General features: G+C 44.5%; 1 protein-coding gene and 1 long non-coding RNA gene across 8 annotated transcripts in view; both read left to right on the top strand.

The window, feature by feature from the left end:
* TTC7B (tetratricopeptide repeat domain 7B) overlaps positions 1-17,435 on the top strand; it is a 223,778-nt gene that overhangs the window by 154,780 nt on the left and 51,563 nt on the right. For 6 of the 7 annotated variants that reach the window (XM_011357140.1, XM_011357138.2, XM_011357139.2 and 3 more), the window contains one exon: positions 12,298-12,438. In XM_011357140.1, coding sequence (XP_011355442.1) covers positions 12,298-12,438 — 141 coding nt within the window. Of the gene's footprint in view, positions 1-3,232; positions 3,284-12,297; positions 12,439-17,435 lie in introns of all 7 variants that reach the window. The other variant, XM_023528861.1, reaches the window with a different exon arrangement.
* LOC111737892 lies at positions 3,730-5,310 on the top strand. Its single transcript, XR_002779617.1, has 2 exons — positions 3,730-4,808; positions 4,927-5,310. It is a non-coding gene; the product is annotated as an uncharacterized LOC111737892 (long non-coding RNA).

Below are 17,435 nucleotides of genomic sequence, written 5' to 3'. Positions count from 1 at the left end.
ATAGATATTAACCAGACACCTATCCAAAGCAAAATAATTCTTTAAACTTGAAAGTTCGGTCCATTTTGTCTGGGAAAATGTTGAATTGTCGCTGTGGTGGTCTCCCCATTGCTGTGTATCCCTCCAGCTGTAAGACATGAAGGCGGCAGGCATAGCTTCCTTTTCAAGTGCCCAGCGAGTCCACCCAACTGTAGACCAGATCAGAAAGCCTAGCACTCCATCATCAGGAGGCGGGACCATGACGAAGTCTTTGCGTCTCAGTATCCGAGCCTAGGAAAACCTCAGTTTTCAAAGAAACTCTATGTGAGCGCTTCCCACTAAAAGCAAATCTAAGAAAAGTCGAGCTCTGCCCGTTTCCGATTGAAAAGCAAATAGTTTCCTCCAGAATGTCCTGGATGTGGTAGGTTAAAGGTGTGTTATTTTCAGTGGCTCGCGCTGCTGAATCTGTGCCCAGGTAAACCCGAGTTATTTTTATTCCATGGTGTTGGTGCAGAACAATTAAAATAACCAGTAGAAAAACAACAAATTGGTTTTCTTTGCAAAATACTTGTGTTCTATTATCAAGTAGAGGACTGATTGTGTATCATATGACCTCATTTTCTTTGCAGCTTATGTGAGTATATTAAAAGCTACTTTACGTTTTCTTTGTTTCTAAAGTTTTTTTGCTTTTATCCTTGTTTTTTTTTTTCTCTTTCACTTTTTTAGTGTCAGATTCCTCCTCCTCCTCTTCTCTTTCAAGAACCGAATCTCCTCTCCACCTGTTTGTATCTTCTCATCTTCATTCTCATCCCAAACCCGATACCTTTGTGTGGCCCCCAGCAGCTCGTTCATTCAGTGACCCAGGTCCCCGCCAGGAACCCTCTCTGTGTAAACATGGTTTATGGTTTTTCCTTTCTCGTTAAATCCGTCTCATTTGTCTGATGTTTCATTTTCTGATAATCTTCCTAACTGATAAGCTGGATAGGAAACTCCATCAAATTTAGCTGAGAGACAATCTTGCTAATTTGAAAATCCAAAACTCATTGGGGGCAGGAGGAGGTTTTGGTTGGTACCCAAGCTCCCGCCTTCTCTTTGAAAAGTAAAGGAAATAAATAGAAGCTTTTCCAGAATACTGATTCTAGTTCTCGGGTGCTTCTGTGTCTTCCCGGAGTTGATGTAAATACATAGAAAAAAAATTTTTTTTTAAAGGCAAATTGAGAACAATTGGCAAGTAATAATTTATTCCTAAATATTTCTGTTTTTCAATTTAGAAATTAATTCAACAAGCATATGGTAATCAAGGTAATATTCTAAAGATAATGGTCATATGCCTTTGAACTATGTGGTTCTCAAACTTTACTGTACGCTAAAATCGCACAGAGAACTTTAAAAACTGCAGATCTCCTGGGCCCCACCCCAGAGTTTATAATTCAGTAGGCCTGAGGTAGGGCTCAGGAATCTGCTTTTATATAATGTCCTGTTATGATTCCAGTGCCAGGGGGTTATGCACTACATATAGAAAAACAATATTATAAATTATTTTCCATTTGCAAGGAAGGAAAATGTAGGGTTTGTGTCATGAAACTCTGCAGAAAAAATTGAGCAGTATTTTGATCTAATCTTGCTTTTAAATAATGGAGAAATTTGAAAGTCTGTTTTAGGCTGTTCAGGAACATGTCAATGAAAAAAATATTCCTGTATTAAAATGGGACCTAAATATGGATCTCAGCAGGAGAGTCCACCCTTGTTTTCTTCCACTCATTTATTTAATGTTCACTTTCCCGGCAGCACTGCCAGAAATTTTAATCTCTACATTTGTGATTTACAAGGGGCTCATCTCTGTTCCAAATGCGCTGTTATACGCCAAACGAAAGCTCGCGATGGGAAACTTCTGCCAGAAAGGACTGCTTTCTCTAAAGTGCTCATCTTTTTGGAAAGCTGACCTGCTGTGTTACGTTTACAGATAGACAGACAGACATACAGACACACACAAACACACACACACACACACACGAATCCAAGCAGAAATGAGGATATCAACCTAAAACAAATCATCCAACCCCAGGAACGCTCTGACTTTACTTATCCGCATACTAAGTGTTCGGACCCTCGCTTTCATGGAAATCCCAGTTTTATGAAATGGAAGATGAAGATAATGCTCATAAACTGCTTCTGTTGTTTTTTTAATCCGTGTCTAAAAATAGACATTTTCCCTTAAAACAACACCTAGGGGCAATTGCCAACTTCAATTTTTCCAGGGGAAAAAAAATTGTTTTTTACATTGACTTTTGCCCAGTTTTATTGTCATAAAACGGGATCGTACTGTTCCAGTAGAACTTCATATGTTCCCACTGCCCAGTCCCTTCTTGTTTGCACAGCCAGCCCGCTGACCCCACCCCGTGCCGGCGTTTATCGCCCTGCATCCCAAGGACCCTGTGTTCCTTTAAACCATTAAGATCGAAGTTGTGACTCATCCGGTGAGGCACTTTACCTCAGATTAATTAGTGAATTGTTGGGGGTGATAAGCACCCACTGGGCTTTCTGCTGAATGTACTGTGTCCCAAGCAGTGCATATCTGTTTATTTTTTGTGAAGCTATAAGTCATCTTCCCATCCTTAGGGAACACCTAGCCAGTAACCAAGTGTTTTGACTAAGACTGACGCGTCCACGAGTCTTTTTCCCCCCTGTAGATACATTTAGTTAGAGAAGGAGAAAATACACCATGCGTTATTGATAAATGTGGACTTTCCTGATGAAAATTGTTATGAATTTGAATCCCAACTCTTTCCATTCAGGCAGATAACCAAGACCTGAAGTTTTTATGAATTTCTCCCTCCGATCCTTTGACTTCATAGAAATGAATGCTAGCCCAACCCAAACCGTTGGAATCATAATCAGGGTTAATATGTGGAAAGATCTAAAAACCTCTTGTTTGATTATTTTTCCCTTCCCTTTGGAATTTCCTGCCCTGGAAACAAAACATATTACTTGAATCGGTCAGCTTTCATGTGCTGGGTGAGCATTTAAATGTAGAGGGGAATGCCCAGTTGGCCCTTTTCTGGTTTAAAAAAAAAAAATCATTGTTAGTGGAAAAATATGTATCACTCTTGAATTGAAATCTGATTCCAGACAGCCAGACTTACGGTTGGAAGGTTATTAGAACTCTATTTGCTTTTTTAGACTTAATTTTGATTTTTCAAATGTTTCGTTTTAATTCTTGGTTTTAATTTTCGGTTTGATTTGTTGTTCCAAGGCAACTCTCCAGAAGTATACTTTCATGGTTTTCCCTCCCTTTTTTCAGTTAGTAAGTAGCTTACCAATCTATCTGTTAACCTTTCTGAGGGTCTCCAGAATCACGCTTCCCCCCACCACGGAGCGTGTGTTGTGGTTGTTGATTGTGGGGAATGTTGAGATGGCGTGGACATTAAGCTGCCCCCTGCTTGCCCACTCTGCCACCTGGGGCTCATCTCTCCTGAGGTTCTAATCCTTCCGCTTCAGCTTGGGTGTAAATGCTGAGGAGGCAGTACTTGTCTGGGAAGACGTTGCAGGAAAAATGGATGGGTCAGCAGTGGATGGGTCAGCAGTGCCACTGGTGCTGATCAAAAGTGTGAGACCCCCAGCCTCCCCGGTGCCTGTTGTCCGTAAATCGTGGGTGAAGGGAACCAGTTGAATCTTGAAATTCCTTTTCAATTCAACCATTATTGCTACAACCATTATTGAAAATTCCTTTTCAATTCAACCATTAAAGCAATTCTAATAATTAATTTTCGTAAAATAAACTAAACGGACATCATAAAACTTATACTACATCTACCAAAATTTAAAGGAGGCAAAGCAATTACCTGGGCGTAGGCCTAGTGTTTTAGGTAGTGTTCTTTTAAGGCATTAGTGAATTATGATATTTTCCAAAGGATTCTTAGACCGCTGATTCCCCCTGGTCATATATTTTGGGGAAATAGTGCATCTCTTGCATCTTTCTCTTAGAGACTCACAGTTCACATTAGCACATAAAGGCTCTGAGAAGTCCTGCAATTTAAAAAATTGCAAGACTCTCTTAACTTTGACCCAGTGTTCCCAAGCTGATTTCGTCATTTTTTCCACCCTGCGGAATCACTATTTGAGGAACTACATCTTGGGAAATGACAATGTATATGGTGACCCAGTGCACTTGAGATCTGAGCCTTCACTGCTTATGACAAATATACCCCTTAGGGAGTTGATTTCCCCTCTGAAATTGAGCTCAGCTTAGATGCGACTTTATTTTGTCTTTCAAAAGTCCGTAACAGAAAAGAGGTATGTTTGGTACTATTCTCACATTCAGGTTCTTCAAGAAGAAAAAAAGGAAGGATACATTAAAAAGATTTGATTTTCAGAAAGTCAGGTCACATTAAATCTTCCAGCAGCCCTAATTTGTTTGTTTGTTTGTTTGTTTATTTTGAGGCTTGAAATATTTATACAAGGGACTTGTATTTTCTATTTTCCATAGAAATAGCTCCAACCCTCTCAAAGGTCAGGAAGCCTGAGCTCAAGGGCCACTTCTGCAGAGGAACTGGGCAACTCGTTTAATCTCCCTGGGCCTTAGTTTCCTCTTTTGTAAAGACGTCAGCTTACTAATTCCTCTGTCCACACGTGCCTTCTTTGTGGTTTGCCAATAGCTGACCCTGATTTCAAGCCTCAGTCAGATACCCTTCTCCCCCCAGGCAGCAGTGGCTCCCAGAAGTAACCTGCCATGTGGGAAAAGCCACATTCATCTGCCCCTCCTCAGAATTGAGGACCGCCCCCGGTGCCCCCATTCTTGAGTGCCCTAGCAGTCATCATTTTGGAGAAAGGTGTGTGTTGACGTTTTATTCTCCTCTCTAAGAATATGCTAAAACCAAGAACGCCGACTTGGGTTCTTGGCTCCGTTTTTCATATCACTTATTCTAGTGAAAATTCTGCTCTCTTTAGGAACACGTAACCTGGAGAAGAGAATAAACAGGTTAATGAAAAAGCACACCTCTCCAATGAAATAAAGTTGAGAAATAAAACCAGAGTAGCCAAATAAATTCAAGTTTTTCTCTTTGCATTATGGCTAGCATTTTATTATTGACTTTGCATTTTCTAACATTCAAAAATGTATATCACGATCAGGATGTGACGAGTCGGGGGGTCTGTTTCACCCTCTGCTCCCACTTAACCGAATAAAGTATTTTTTGTATCTATCTATGAAAAAGTAACTGTATTGATCACCCTACTGCATTTGAAGAGTGGTAATTTAAAAAATTCAGCCCTAATGATTCAAATATAAACCCTTTCTTGGTATTTTAATTAAAATTAAAGTCTCCTTAATTAGTTCTGTGGTATCTTTCTTTAAACAAGATCGAATGGAATTTTAGGAGATTGACAAGTCAATAATAAGTGGCTCTGATAGAAGTCAAAGAGTGTGTGTCCAGTAATCAGATTCCCACCCAAGCCTGGGAGGCTGTTCCCGTACGTCCAAAGACACACGCAGCCTTCCCCAGGCACCTCAGTCCAGAGGCACAGCCTCACGCACTTGCAGCCGGGAGGGTTAGGGTAGAGATGGGAGCATCTGCCCAGTGTGGTCCTCCAGAAGGTACTGTCTCCAGTCCAGAGCCAGGGTGCGTCTCGCTGACAGCTGGCACCTTCCTGCATGCATGTAAACGGCTTCCCTCCACGCTTCGTGTGCCCGCCTGGCCCTGCCAACACCCGCCAGCAGCCTGCTGGGCCGCCCCCCGCATGCCCGCCGGTGACCACACATCCTAGCCTCTTCCTGCCTTAGTGCGATCCTTCCCTAAAGCTGTCCCTGGAAAGAACCTTCCCTTTTCAGAAGACACATCCTGTCAGGTTTAAACCGTGCTTGATATTCTGTTAAAGTCATTTGGAAAATGTGATCTCGTCTGGGGACTGTGGGTTTGGCCGTCCTGATTTACTTGGCTGTCTTAATCTCTTTTCCACTCAGTGAAAAGAGAAAGCGTCCACTAGAACGGTGAGCAAGGTGATCACTCAGAGGAACCCTCAAGCAGGAGGCCTCACTGTCAGTGGGAGTTGGGTAGAATCAGGCAGCTGCCGGTCCCCGGGTCCCCGTCACTTGGTGGGCGTGCTACAAAGAGAGGAGGTGGCAGCAATCACGGAATTAGAAATGTGGCAGGAAGACCTCACTGCAGTTTGTGGAGCCCACCACCCCAAGTCAACTTCTTCAGAAAACCAGGGTGACTTCCAGCAAACATGAGAATTGTCCCAACATTGGCGGGGGATAGGGACAGACTAAAATGGTTAACGTTAAAAAAAAAAAAAAAAAGTGCGGAGAAAATATGTCTAATTTGAGGGTTAAAGTGAGAGTGGACCCCTATATCTCTCCTCCCCCTTTAAGAAAATGAAAGATAGCCATTCCGTACTACTCAGTCACCACCTCTGTCAGCCCCGAGGACATCCTGGTCCTTAACGCACAGGTGGCAGGTATGAGAAGGTCACTGGGCTGCCAGCAGTCTGCAGTATGGGACAGATTTCCTTCCAAGCCCTCTCTGGAGAAACAGGAATTCTTTGCCTGCTAAAAATGAAAACGTTTAAGCACAGCTCTCTGGCAGCATGCTTAGTCATTCAGGTTGCCGTTTAGCATTCAGGGTCTCGGAGAGGTGGAGCTGCGCGTTTTTTTGTTTTTGTTTCGGTTTGGGTTTTATTTTGTTTTGTTTTCCTTCTTATGTGAGTGGTTTTAGGGGCACAGCTTCTAAGAACTGGAAGCTGAATAAATTCAATTGACAGATAACGACCGAGGGAAATAAAGTACAGAAATTCACTTGCTGGAATGAGTCCATGTTCCCGGGGCCACAACAGCTCTGTTTCTTGTCAGGAAAAAACCCAGGAGGGCAGGTGCCTGCTCCTGCGACATGAGGCCGAGAGAATGTGGGTGAGGAGCAGGGAGGTGGGACTTGGGGTGGGGCCACATGCTCCATCATTGTCCCATATTTACACACTCAAAACTCCCAAGTTAATTCTGGGGCACAGAAGCAAAGAACAGCCGGAATCCTGAGCACACACGTGAGAGATGTCTACCGATGTCTCTGGCGGAGGGTTTTTTCCCTGCACAGAATGTAACAGTCGTCCCTTGTCCCTGGACTGTGATGCTTGCCAAGTCACTAGGCAGGCAGGGTTTCATCTGAGATCTAGTTTCATCTGAGATCTAGCTTCCACGTGCTGTGAAATATAAGGGGGAGAGGGAAGGTGGACATCTTTCAGAATACAGCTGCTTACTTAATGCCACCCGAACAGTCCAAAGGACATCGCGAATATCCATACGTGTCATGCTTTCAGTGACCCTGCTTGTGAAAATTCAGGGTTGTCAAACTTAACCAAGCTATGTAATTTATTATGCCTTCGGCTCAAAATTCTTAGCTCTGAGATCTCTCCGAATGATGAACTCTGAAGGGTGAAATATGGTTCGTATGTGATTGCCACATTTGAGGTCTGTGTGAAATGAAGCACAGGTGTAGTGTGCTTCGGAGAAAGGATTTTTGTAAAGGCTGCAACTGCAAAGGCCATTTGAGCTGGCTGTTCCCGGTGTCCTACTTGTGACAGGGTTGCTCAACAGGCTTCGGCATATGATAGGAACATGGGTCAGAAAACCTTGGGAGGGGTTCAGAGCTTGACTCACGGCTTCCTGAGGTCCGTGGCTTAGTTCCTGGTCCTCTTGGCATATGGAGAACAGGCTCTTTACAGTAGTTTCTGGTCTTGGCCTTGCCTTCCCCTCCCCACCCCACCCCAAGCCCATACACATGGTAGCCCAAGGGGACGCCCAGATGAAAACCCTAGACGTAGGGATCAGAATGATTCTTCAAGTGGCATTTTGCCTTTGTATCAGGTGTCCGAGATGACATTTCCTCTTGGGCATCTGTGGGAGGGAAGAAAAAGCAGCTGGCTTAGGGACATACGGATCTCCTCAGCCCCAGGACCCCGTGTGCCCCCTGGGCTGTGCGGGCAGTGAGGTCACAGACTCAGGCCAGATTCTAGCATGTGCTCTCACCGCCTGCATCCGCTCTTGGTTCCTTTAGTTCCCCAGTGGCTTTTCGGAGCCACTGTGTCCTGCGACGAAGGAACTTACAGGCGCACAGCAGCTGCTCAGTTCTCAGCGTCACGACAGTGATAAGTGCTTCCCAAATTAATGTGATAAATAAGAGATGCCCAGCAGCTGGGGGCACGTTCCCTGGCTTACCTGTCAAACCCCATTATTAGGAAGCTTCTTTTTTGGGAGCTTTAGAATTCAAATTAGAAATATGTCTTATAGTCTTCCCTCTGATTTCTTTTTCAAGCCTCAGTTGGTCCGTGTCCCTTAGGGTAATAATCCTCTTCACCCCACGTACGCTGTAGGAAAACATTTGCTTAAATGAGAAAGAAAAGGTTGCTTTAAAAATGTTAGTTAGACTAGCGTTTCTAGTTGTTTACCTGTGAAAATAAAAATCCAGTATCTCTTTTGATATGTACCATTTCAGTCCTATGAAACAGTAAGATACAAGTTGTATCGATTATATTTTTTTTTAATCAGGCAGCCATTCTGATTCATGATGATTTTTATCCTTTTTTCCCTCCTAATTTGAATCCAATGGAAGAATTGATTCATGTGATTGCCAGAAATAGTAGACGTTAACTATTAAATACTTTTACCACTATTGTTAGCCCCCTGCTGCTATTGACACATATCTGAACGCTCTAATATCCATCCTGGGTTTAGACTATGAATTAAAAGAGGTTGAATAGGAAGGAAAAGATGATTTCTGATAAACCTCAGTTATCCTTCATATTTACATAAGTTAGTTATATTAGAGATGGGGAAAGTCAGTAAATGAGGTGCAGCGTTTAATATAACTACATGCCACTGCCATTTTTAGCCCAGGTTGTTGGATGTCATGACAGCCACACTGAGAAGCCCCGTGAGACAATGAAGGTTGTGGCCTCTGAGCCATTATTAGGGAAGGAGAGTAGAGCATCCAGCAGAAGGGACCACTCTCTTCCAAGTTTCCTACAGTGACGTGTCTACTGACAGCACTCACTCACTCACTCACTCATTCATTCATTCATTCAGCTGTTCATTCCACAAATATTTACCACATACCTGGCATTGTTAGCCCCTGAAAACACCTACATGGAAGGCATGGTTCCTGTCCCCTAGGGCCGCACGCAGTCTAATAGGAGAGACAGCTAGCTACTCAACTTTAACATAAAACGGTGTGGTCCGTACAGTGATAACCACACCCACGGGGTGTTACGGGAGAACCGAGGACCCAAGGCCTCCCTTTTTACAGGGTAGTGATAGGGAGAAGAAATGGAAGGCTCACAGCAGCCTTCCTGGAGGAGTTGGTGTCGGAGCTGCATTTAAAGGCTAGATTTAGAGTCAGACTAGTATGAGAGTCCTGGCTTTGCCACCTGCTGCCTATATGACTTTGGGTAAATGACATAACCTCATCGAATCTCAGTTCTGTCATTTAAATAATGCAGGTGGCATTGTTACCTGCCTCAAAGAATTGTTTAAAGATTAAATGAGATAATGTATGTAAATAGCCAATCACAGTGCCCAAAACTTGGAACATTCTCTAAAACTGATAACCACCACTGCTGTCATCATCGTCATCATTTGCCAGAATTCACAATGAAACATATTTTTGTAAGAAGAATTAATTCATTTAGTTATATATAGATATCACGAAAAGGAGGAACTTTGGCATAAATTCTGATTTGTTCATTCATGGACCAAACAAAACAGTTAATCCAAAAAGCAAAATTAGCCCCTTCGAAAGTCGCCAGTCCTTCTAGCAAAGGAACCATAGGACCTGGAAGAAAATTTGAAGAATTCTCCTAGAGCAGTAGTTTATCGTTGTTATTTTGAAATGAATTAATGACTATTTTAAACATGCCTCAGTTTTGATTTCTAATACGGTAGATATCAACAGATATAACCCACGTAAACGAAATCTCTATAGAGGGCCTCAATAACTTTTCAGAGTCTAAAAGGGATTCTGAGGCCAAGAAGCTCAACACACACTGTTCCCCAGATTGTTGCTACAGGGGAGCATGAAAGCACAAGCTGGCTGGCATGTGTAGAATACGCCTTCAAGCTCCTCTTGACCGAATGGTAGTTAGTAACATCCGCTTCCTGTCTCTCCAGGTCAGTGGGTCTCAGTCTTACCTGCACGTCAGAGTCACTGAAGTGATTACTACATCGATGCCCTGCCCCACCCCCTAGAGCTAGTGTTTCAGTGGGTCTGGGCTGCAGCTATGGCATCACGATTTTTTTTAAACCCCCAAGTGATTGCGAGGTGAAGCCAAGGTTGAAAACCACTGTTCCAGATGGTCAATGAGAAAGTCAGCCAGCTCGGTAATGTCAAGATACAGCAACAACAACCTCATTTATTTAACTGACAGTTGCTACTAAAACTCTCGGGGAAAGTACATCAAGTTCTTGTTATCAACGTTAAAATGTTTTTTCATAAATAAGGTTAAAAACAAAACATGACCCCCTCCCCGAGTTGACAGCAGTTTAATGAAAACGTTTACGTAGTCAGACACCCTTTATCTAAGCAAAGTCGATTTCTGCCCGAACTTCGTCAGTTCCGCATCGGAATGGCATCGATTCATGTCTTTCCCTTGGGCCTCCAGGTCCTTCTTCCCGTGTGGCAGGCACATTCACTCTGGAGGACCCAGCGGCCCTTTCCCAGGGGCGTCTCCTCTTGCTCGTCCCCTTGCAGGACATTTGGTCCTGTCCAAAATGTCCACCAAGGCATTTGGTCCATGCCAAAAGGTCCTCAGTATTTGGTCCTGTGTGAAACATCCTCCCTGAGAAAAAACAAGCCTTGAGTTCCAAATTTCAAGAATCTTTTTGGCATGGACCCGATGTCTCCGTGGACATTTCGGATGAGACCAACGTCTGCTGATCGCTAGTCTTCATGGGTGCTGTCGTGTGCGGATTACCCATAGAAGGTGGTTTCCTGGGCTGATGTCCATCCACCCGCCATAACTCACCTGCACCACAGCCCCACCGAAGGATTTGAGTGTATATAGAGGCACCCATGTTTCCTTCACGTTGAAACAGTCAAAATACAATACGGATGGCCAGTCTATTGCTGCAAATAACTCTTAAAATGAATAAATTACCCCCACTCTTCAAAGCCCCACCCACAGAAATTATCTTTATGCTCACGGCTTTGTCTTATCCAGAGAATAACCAACTCAATTTGAGTTGTCAGCATCGTCTTTATATATTATCCCTGTTTTAAACCTTCTCAGAAGTTGATAGTCACCACTAATGATATTGCAATGTGTCTCTCCGTATTAAACTTCATGATGAATTATAAATTAAGAATATCACCGGTGGATACAAATATCAACAGTTTTAAATTTGAGATAACTGAGACTCCTGCTCTCAGTTCTGAAACCATACCTCCAGGAGGGAATGTTGGAAAGAGATGGGCCCAAGCCCCCGCTTACAGAAGTGGCCTCCAGCCATCAGGACCCCTAGAAGGTCAGCATGAAGAGGAATGAGTCATTTGACTTATTTGACTTCCGAATGGCATTTCTTTTACCGAATTCCTCTGAGCAGCGCACGTGCTCAGTCTGGTCCTTTCCTTGCCTTTCGGGACAGCAGGGTTTGTGGAAGTTGAGACAGGTGTGGATCCGAGGCCCCAGGTATCTTTGCCCTCACCCGTGCTCTACTAATCTAGTATTAGCCTTAATAGTAGACATCTGCTTATACATAGGGCAAAAGCTTTTTTCTAAGTTAAGTCATGTTCTAGAATATGGTTCTAAATCTAGGGGTGTCGCCCACCGACCAAAAGCCAGGGAAGGAAGTGGGAAGTTGCTGGGTTTGTCTTGAAAATGGCCCCCATCTCCCCCAAAGACCACCTCAGAAGGCAAGTTATAGGTTCCTTCCTCCACCCCATATTGTTTCTAGGTTTAGGCACTTCCAGGAGTGCTTCGTAAGTTCACTTTGTAGATTTACTGATGCCACATTTTAACAGGTGTGTCCCAGCTGCGTACTAGCTCTACCCCTCCCGGCTCCCAACGCTCACACTGCACAGACTGAGCTTGTAGAGGGGGCGTTGAGCATAGCATGTGCTCTGGTTGTTGACTCAGAGATTAGCTAAAGCAAAGGACAGAAACTGAGTATCAGCCGCAATAATAGTATTTCTCTACAGATAATAAAATCTAGAAACGTCATGGGGCAAGGGGTGTGTGTGCGTCTGGAAGTCCTGTCTGTGTGTGGGAGGCGGGGGTGGTTGGTTGGCTGGGTCTGCCTTTCACTTCTGATGCCATCTTCCCACAAACCTCTCACAGGCTCTGTCCATGCCACATCGGTGGCAGCTTCAAGAGTGGAGCAGGCACTGTCGGAAGTGGCCTCGTCTCTGCAGAGCAGCACCCCCAAGCAGGGCCCGCTACACCCCTGGATGACGCTGGCACAGATCTGGCTCCATGCAGGTACTGCTCTGCCCCTACTTGGGCCCTCCGCCCCACCCCCGCCCATAACCGGAGGCTGCAGGATCCTGTGGGCACCCGCCTCTCTGGCCCACCGCCCCTCGTCAGGAGAAATCAAAGCTTTTGCAATCGCACACCAAGCCGTTACTGCAGAAGCCCCCTGTTATCCACGGGGGTTATGTTCCAAGACCCCCAGCAGATGCCTGGAACCCCAAATAGTACTGAATCCTCTATATACTGTTTAGCCATGATAAAGTTTAATTTATATATGATGCGCAGTAAGGGATTAATAACAATAACTAATAATGAAATAGAAGCACTTTATGGCTTCTCTTTGGCTTATCCAAATTGCCATCATCTCTACTCTTGCACTTTGGGGCCATTATCAAGTAAAGTAAGGGTGACTGGAACACAGGCCCTGCGATACCATGACAGTCACCCCGATAACTGAGACAGCTGCTAAGTGACTGGTGGGTGGGTAGTATATGCAGCATGGGACGAGTCACATCCCGAGAGGGACGGATCTGGACGGTATGAAATTTCATCACAATTTAAAACTTATGAATTATTTGTTTCTGGAATTTTCCATTTAATATTTTCCGGCTGAGGTTGACCTCAGGTAACTAAAACCGCGGAAAGTGAAACCATGGGTCAGGGACAACTGTGCTCCTTCCCAGGAACCACGAGTTACTCCGCATGTGCCCTTTCCTCCCCTGCCTCCGTGCCCTGACCCGGAGCTGGCACAGAGCAGGCTTCCAGGAAAGATTTTCTGAAATGGACTCTTAGGGGTCGCAGGGAGCTTGCTGTGTGGGGTGCAGGGTTTGCACTGCAGCAGGGGCCAGAGAGCCTCACCCCAGACTTTCTTTTCGGGACACAGCATAGCATGGTATCCCATAGCTGGAAGTCTGGAAGTCCTGCAGACCTGGAGTGGAGTCCCGGCTCTAACACGTAGCAGCCGTACTGACTTAACAGCTCCCCCCGCCCCCCAGACTCAATTTCCTCGTCTGTACAGCGGGGTTAATAGCATCTGTCTCCCAGGGCTGATGAGCACAGTGCCTGGCACATCCTGGCAATGAAGTCTTGGAGTCCCTGAGAAAAGGGACATGTGTATTCATGACACAGATGTCTTTATCAAAGCCAGGGCAGGGGCAGTGTTTTCGATGGCCCCACTTCCCTCTCTGATGGCACTCCTGGTAACCCCCTGAGAGGGAGGTGGGTACAGCAGTGCCTGAACTGGAAACTAGCCCGGAAGAAGGTATAATCGCCCTTGTCCAGTTTCACGTGGCTGCTTCTGTGTAGCTGGAAATCCCAAAAATATATCCAGCGGGCATCTTAGCAGTGAGAATCCCACTATGGAGAGACTCTGAGCAAATGATGGCTGTCGATAAACTTACATATTTACATTTCTATATAAAAGGTAACTTGTGTTCCTCAAGTTTTATTGCTTGATCTGTAAGACCGTACCTGGCCCTTCCCAGGCTCGACTCTCAGGGCACATGGTAAAAGCCTGAATTTGGCTGGAGAAGGTACTTATTATCCACCATTGTCCATCTGATTACTCCTGTTTAGCCGAGGTTAATTGGTGTTCTACCTTGTTTGGAACCATTGGCAGATCTTCATGTATGAAAACACAGTTGGCTTTACCTGGTCTTGGCATGTCACAGAGCCAAGCCCAGCTAGCCTATTCTGTGTTGGCATCTTTAATTGAGCCATAACAACTACTGTAAATTAACAAATTATATTCTTCTAAGCAGAAGTACAAAAGAGGGATGAGTCATGAATGTGCTGATTGTTCTTCCTGCGCAGGTGCCCGCCAGCATCGGGCCTCTCACTGGGTCCGCAATGAGCTGTCTCTAAGGGCAGGGGAGCAGCAGCCAGGCCTTCCTCCACAGCTCTCTTACAGAAAAGCCCAGTCCCCAGTCTAAGCACTTTCATGAGCAGTGACTGCAGAAAACAGAAAGAAAGGAAGACACTGGTTGGTGCCGGGCCAGGAGAGACTAACAGAACTCGCAAGGCCGGTGTGGGGGCAGGGCTGTCTTTCAAATTGGGCGTGAAGTCAAGTTTTTGTCGGGCCAACATCTAAAAACCCAGAAGGGCTGAAGGTGATCCTTCTAGGCTGGAACTAGCACCCTTGACCTCACAGGCATTGCTTCTCTTGCTTGTTTCTTGGAAAAGTTAATTACCTGAATGAGAGTCACTAAGTTCCAGGACCGCTTCTCCTTGTGGCTTGCTGCCTCTCCACTCGGTTATCCGGACTTTGTTCTTCTTTGCGTGGCCTGCATGGCTCTTGGGAGGAAATTTTATAGCTGTTTATTAAAATGTTGGAGAACAGTTTGGAGCCATCCTTGAATTTTTAAATAAATAATCATGTAACATCCATTTCTCATTGCCGTAGCCTGTAGGACAGAATAAAGCTCTCATTGCTAATTAACAGGTATGGCTTTTACATTCTACACGTTGGCGGAGTTGAACTTATGAAAATTGAATGCCATATCTGCCTTAAACACTCTGGGCAGATTATGCATAGTGTTTATGTGCATATAGTAATATGTAATATGAATGAATGGGGTAAATTAGAATCTTTATAAGATTTGTGCCATGTTGACTCTTTCAAAGCAATGACTTTGAGTCAAGATTTAGAATCGTGTCACATGTTCACATTGAAGTCTTTGAAGAGGTAAATTCAGAAGGAATTCAAAAAACAGCCTCCGCTGAACTATAAAGTTTTAGCACATGTGGTTTGAGCTCTATGGCTCTGAGAGGCAAATAAAAATGACCCACATTTTTTGACAGCTTGTGGAAACCAGATTACATCCGCGTCCATCATCAGCTCTAGCAATAGTGCCAGATTCTGTAAATCCTACAAGCTTTAGAAGAAACTAGTTAGGTCAAGGCCAGATACCCAAGGCCGTGGTATTTCTGTGGCATTCGTGGTCTCCCTCGTTTTTTTCCGGTGAGCTGAGTGTAGAAGAAGCACGTGATGGAAGCCCATGGTGGAGGTGGCTCCAGCTTTGAGTCTTGCACATAAAGTCACTCTGAGACGACCTCAGATTTTCACTCTGTTGTATGAGAGCGTCCCGGGGCCACTTGTATGTCTATCTGAATGGCAAAGAGATTGTGAATCGGACACTTGCATCTCCACCTGCTCTGCGAGGGGACGGGCCCAGGGCCAGCGGGGAGCAAGACCAAGGCAGACCAGGGATGCTTGACCATACAGAGTCCCTCCCTTCTTATATGGTGGGACCTGAGCCCTGGGCCCCTCCTCCCCCAGCACCTCCTGGTCACCTCTGACCACAGTGTCTCAGACTCTTCACCAGAACACCTGGTGGCCCGTCTGTGTGGGTCGTGCATGTTTTGCTCCTTGGTTTGTCTGGACCTATGTGACAAATGTATTTAAATTATTTTTGAATAAATAATGCATGCATTTGGTACACAATTGAAGAGATACAAAAAGACAGAGTAAAAACGCTCCCTCCTACCACTGAGCCTCAGTGACCCTCATCCACGGCACCCACCGTGAGCAGCCTGTATACCCTCCCGCGATGCTACACTCAGGGATCGCCGCTTATCAGCACATACGAGGCCGACGCACACTTTTTAACAGCTGCTTAGTATAAATCTATTGTACAAATTTACTATAATTTAATCAGTATTCCCTTGATGAACACTTAGATTTCTAATATCTTGCTGTTACAGACAATGCGTCAATAGGTATCCTTATATATATGTGTGTGTGTGTATCTACAGATACACACACACACACACACACAGACACACACACACACACACATATATACATGCACATATATATATACGTATATATAAATAATGTATGTATATATAGTTCCGTGTCTATAGGATAAACTACTAAAAGTGGAATTGATGGATCAAAGGGTATATACTCTTTAATTTTGATAAATTTTGTCAGCTTGCCTTTCACAGAATTATACCAATTTACATTCCAATTAACAATGTGCGAATGCTCATTTTCTCAAAGCCAACACAAGTTATGAAGCTTCTGGATCTTCGCCCGTCCGATAGGTGGAAATAGTATTTCAGTTGTCTGTTCGTGGCTTCTGCACATTTATCTGCTTAGACACTGAGCTTTTCTTTTCAATTTCTAAGCATTTCTTATGTGTCAAAGAAATTTGCCTCAGGTCTGTGATATGTGCTAGAAATATTTCCCCTCATTTTAATTTTGTTTGTGTTTTTTGTCTTTCGCCAGTTTGTTGTTTGTTTGTTTGTTTTTTTTAAATACAGTTTTCAATCTTTTCTTTATGGCATCCGGGCTTCACATACTACTTAGAAAGCAATTGCCCATTGTTATGGTCTCCTTTCCTGGAAGTGCCAAGTGTCCTTCGGTGCCATTTGTATAGTCATCATCACATGAAGAAGGTCAGAGGGCTTATTTCCTCCATTTTACAGGCGGGAAGCCCAGGCTAGAAAGATGTCAGTGCCTCTGCAGTCTTCGTGGGGCAGGAGTCAGGAGGCTGAATTACAGCATTCGATGTTTATTACACCTCGAGACGCATCTCCCTAGGGCCAGCCAGCTTCTTTAGAACGCAAACCTTATCGTTGACCATGGGAAGTTCACCCAGTAACAGTACTTCAGAGTTGAACCAAAGCCTTTCCCCAGCCGAGCAGCTTCTTGGTGCCCATCTTTCAATTTCCACGTTGGGATGGCAGCTAAAAATGACTTTGTAGTAGGTGGTTAATTTCTGCTTGTTACTTACTAATAATTATAGCTTTCACTTTGGCACCTCTCACAGTTGAAACCAACGGCTATTCTTAGATGTGCAAGATCAGATTTTCTGATTTCTGCTGGGAATTTAAAGCTGTGATACTCTCACAAATTCCCTGGCCCGCGGCATGGCCTGTCCCCTTTACCCTTCCCCCTACCAGGCTCCTCCCAGCCACCAGGAAGCTGCATCAGCAGGGTCAAGGGATAATCCTGTGGAATGGCCACCCTGATGAGATGAAGACAGCTCCCAGACAGGTGG

This window comes from Pteropus vampyrus, unplaced genomic scaffold, assembly GCF_000151845.1.
Source record: "Pteropus vampyrus isolate Shadow unplaced genomic scaffold, Pvam_2.0 Scaffold32, whole genome shotgun sequence".
NCBI classification, from domain to species: Eukaryota; Metazoa; Chordata; class Mammalia; order Chiroptera; family Pteropodidae; genus Pteropus; species Pteropus vampyrus.
Note: the sequence above shows the minus strand (reverse complement) of the source record. Positions and strands in the feature narration are given on the sequence as shown.